General features: G+C 37.6%; 1 protein-coding gene across 1 annotated transcript; it reads left to right on the top strand.

The window, feature by feature from the left end:
* The first annotated feature begins 455 nt into the window (after positions 1-455).
* LOC123200905 lies at positions 456-1,309 on the top strand. Its single transcript, XM_044616286.1, has one exon. The coding sequence runs from the start codon at positions 482-484 to the stop codon at positions 1,307-1,309; it is 828 nt and encodes a 275-aa protein (XP_044472221.1). The 5' UTR covers positions 456-481.
* Positions 1,310-1,753: the final 444 nt, after the last annotated feature.

The raw sequence follows: 1,753 nt of genomic DNA, 5'->3' as shown, positions 1-1,753 counted from the left end.
AATTTTAACAATAAGGTGAATATTTAAGTTTTTAAAATCTTATAAGTGAGAGTTTGAAAATACACTAAACCTTGAGTGAGAGTAAGTCTCTTGGCCTTATTAAAATAGTCAAACCAAGAAAAATCTTACTCATAATTTCACCTTAAAAGACAAATGAACGTTACACGTAACTAAACCCAATCCTAATTTTGTACCACTTCTCCCCCACTCTCCAATTTTATTTTCTCCCTTTCTGCTGGCCTAACTAGATGCATTTTATTTTATTATTTTTCTTCTAGAATGAGAAAAACTATGAACGCACTACATTTCATCAATAAAGAAAGTTGTCTCTTTCTGTGTCTCTCCCTTTATTCATTTTTTTTCTTAATATATCATTTATATAAATTTTCATATTTCTCTCTTTCACTATAAAAATACCCTGCAAACCCTTCCTTCTTCATTTTCCTATTTCTGAAAATAATAATACTAATAATAAACCACCATGAGAGCTCTTGAAACAGAAGACAATCATCTTCACCTTCATGACCCGGAAGAAGAAGAAGAGGAAGCTCTTTCTCTCTGTGACCTTCCTCTCGATGAAAACGATGGCCACAATTTTCAAGAAACTACAACAACCCACACTAATACTAATACCACGCGAACAACATCAAACGAGCCCTGCGCCCCCGAACTCTTCGAATTTCTCACCAATCTCAGCTCCGAAATGTGCGACGCTGAAGATATAATTTTCCGCGGAAAACTCATCCCATCAAATTATAATGAACAAAATCCTGCTCCTTCTCTTCATAATCATCAACAACAGCAACAACAACAACTCTCGTCGAAAGGTTTTAAGATGTCGTCGATATATGAACACAAGCACGGTGCGATTCGCCGGAGATCGGAGTCACTTCCCGAGTTTCAGAGCTCCGGCTCAACCAAAAATAAAATCCTGAGAAGCAGTCGATCATTTGACTATCAAAAGTTGCACCGCGTTTCGAGCTCGAATACCTTGCCGGACTCCGACACGGAGCCGAATTCGTCCGTAAGAAGCGTTGGAAAATGGGATAATGTTAATAAAATTCGGGAGGTGAAGCCGCGGAGGTACTTGTTACTGTTTGGGATGGTGAAGTTCCCACCGGAGATGGACCTGAGAGACATGAAGAGCCGCCAATTCCGTCGCAATTCCTCCATGATGTTTCCGTCGTTGGACGCAGCAGGGAATTTCCCGGTTAATCGCAAGACAATTTGGAGGTTTCTCAAAGCGTTGAGTTGTAAAGATTATGCTAGTGTGGCCGTAACGACGCCGTTGTGCATGCCACACGCGTGAAGAAGATTTCACGTACCATTTGACGAAATTAACACAGTTTGTTCTGATTTTTTAACACTAAAATGCATGGGATGGTAGGAGTAATTTCGTCATTAGGAATCTTTTTCAATTTTTCGCGAGAAGTTCTTTATTTTCGCTAAAAATTTGAAAAAAGAGAAATTTCAATTAATGACTTGGTAAAACGAAGGTTTTGATAATATACAGTGAGGAGCCTGGGAGAGGATGAAGATTATATGTTAGTAAATGAGAAAGAAGAATTGATTCTGGTTTGGTAAGAGGGCCCACTAGGAATGAATGATGATCACGAGACTCTCGACCATGACATAATAGATCTTTTGTTTTGTGTGTACTTTAATTATTTATTTATTTTATTTTATTATTTTTCTAATAAATTGCAGTATATGTTTTGGATTTTTGTATTTATATATTTGTGGGATTCGGTAG

The sequence above is a fragment of the Mangifera indica genome, chromosome 17 (assembly GCF_011075055.1).
Source record: "Mangifera indica cultivar Alphonso chromosome 17, CATAS_Mindica_2.1, whole genome shotgun sequence".
NCBI lineage: Eukaryota > Viridiplantae > Streptophyta > Magnoliopsida > Sapindales > Anacardiaceae > Mangifera > Mangifera indica.
The sequence above is the reverse complement of the archived record's forward strand: the minus strand, read 5'-3'. Positions and strand labels throughout refer to the sequence as shown.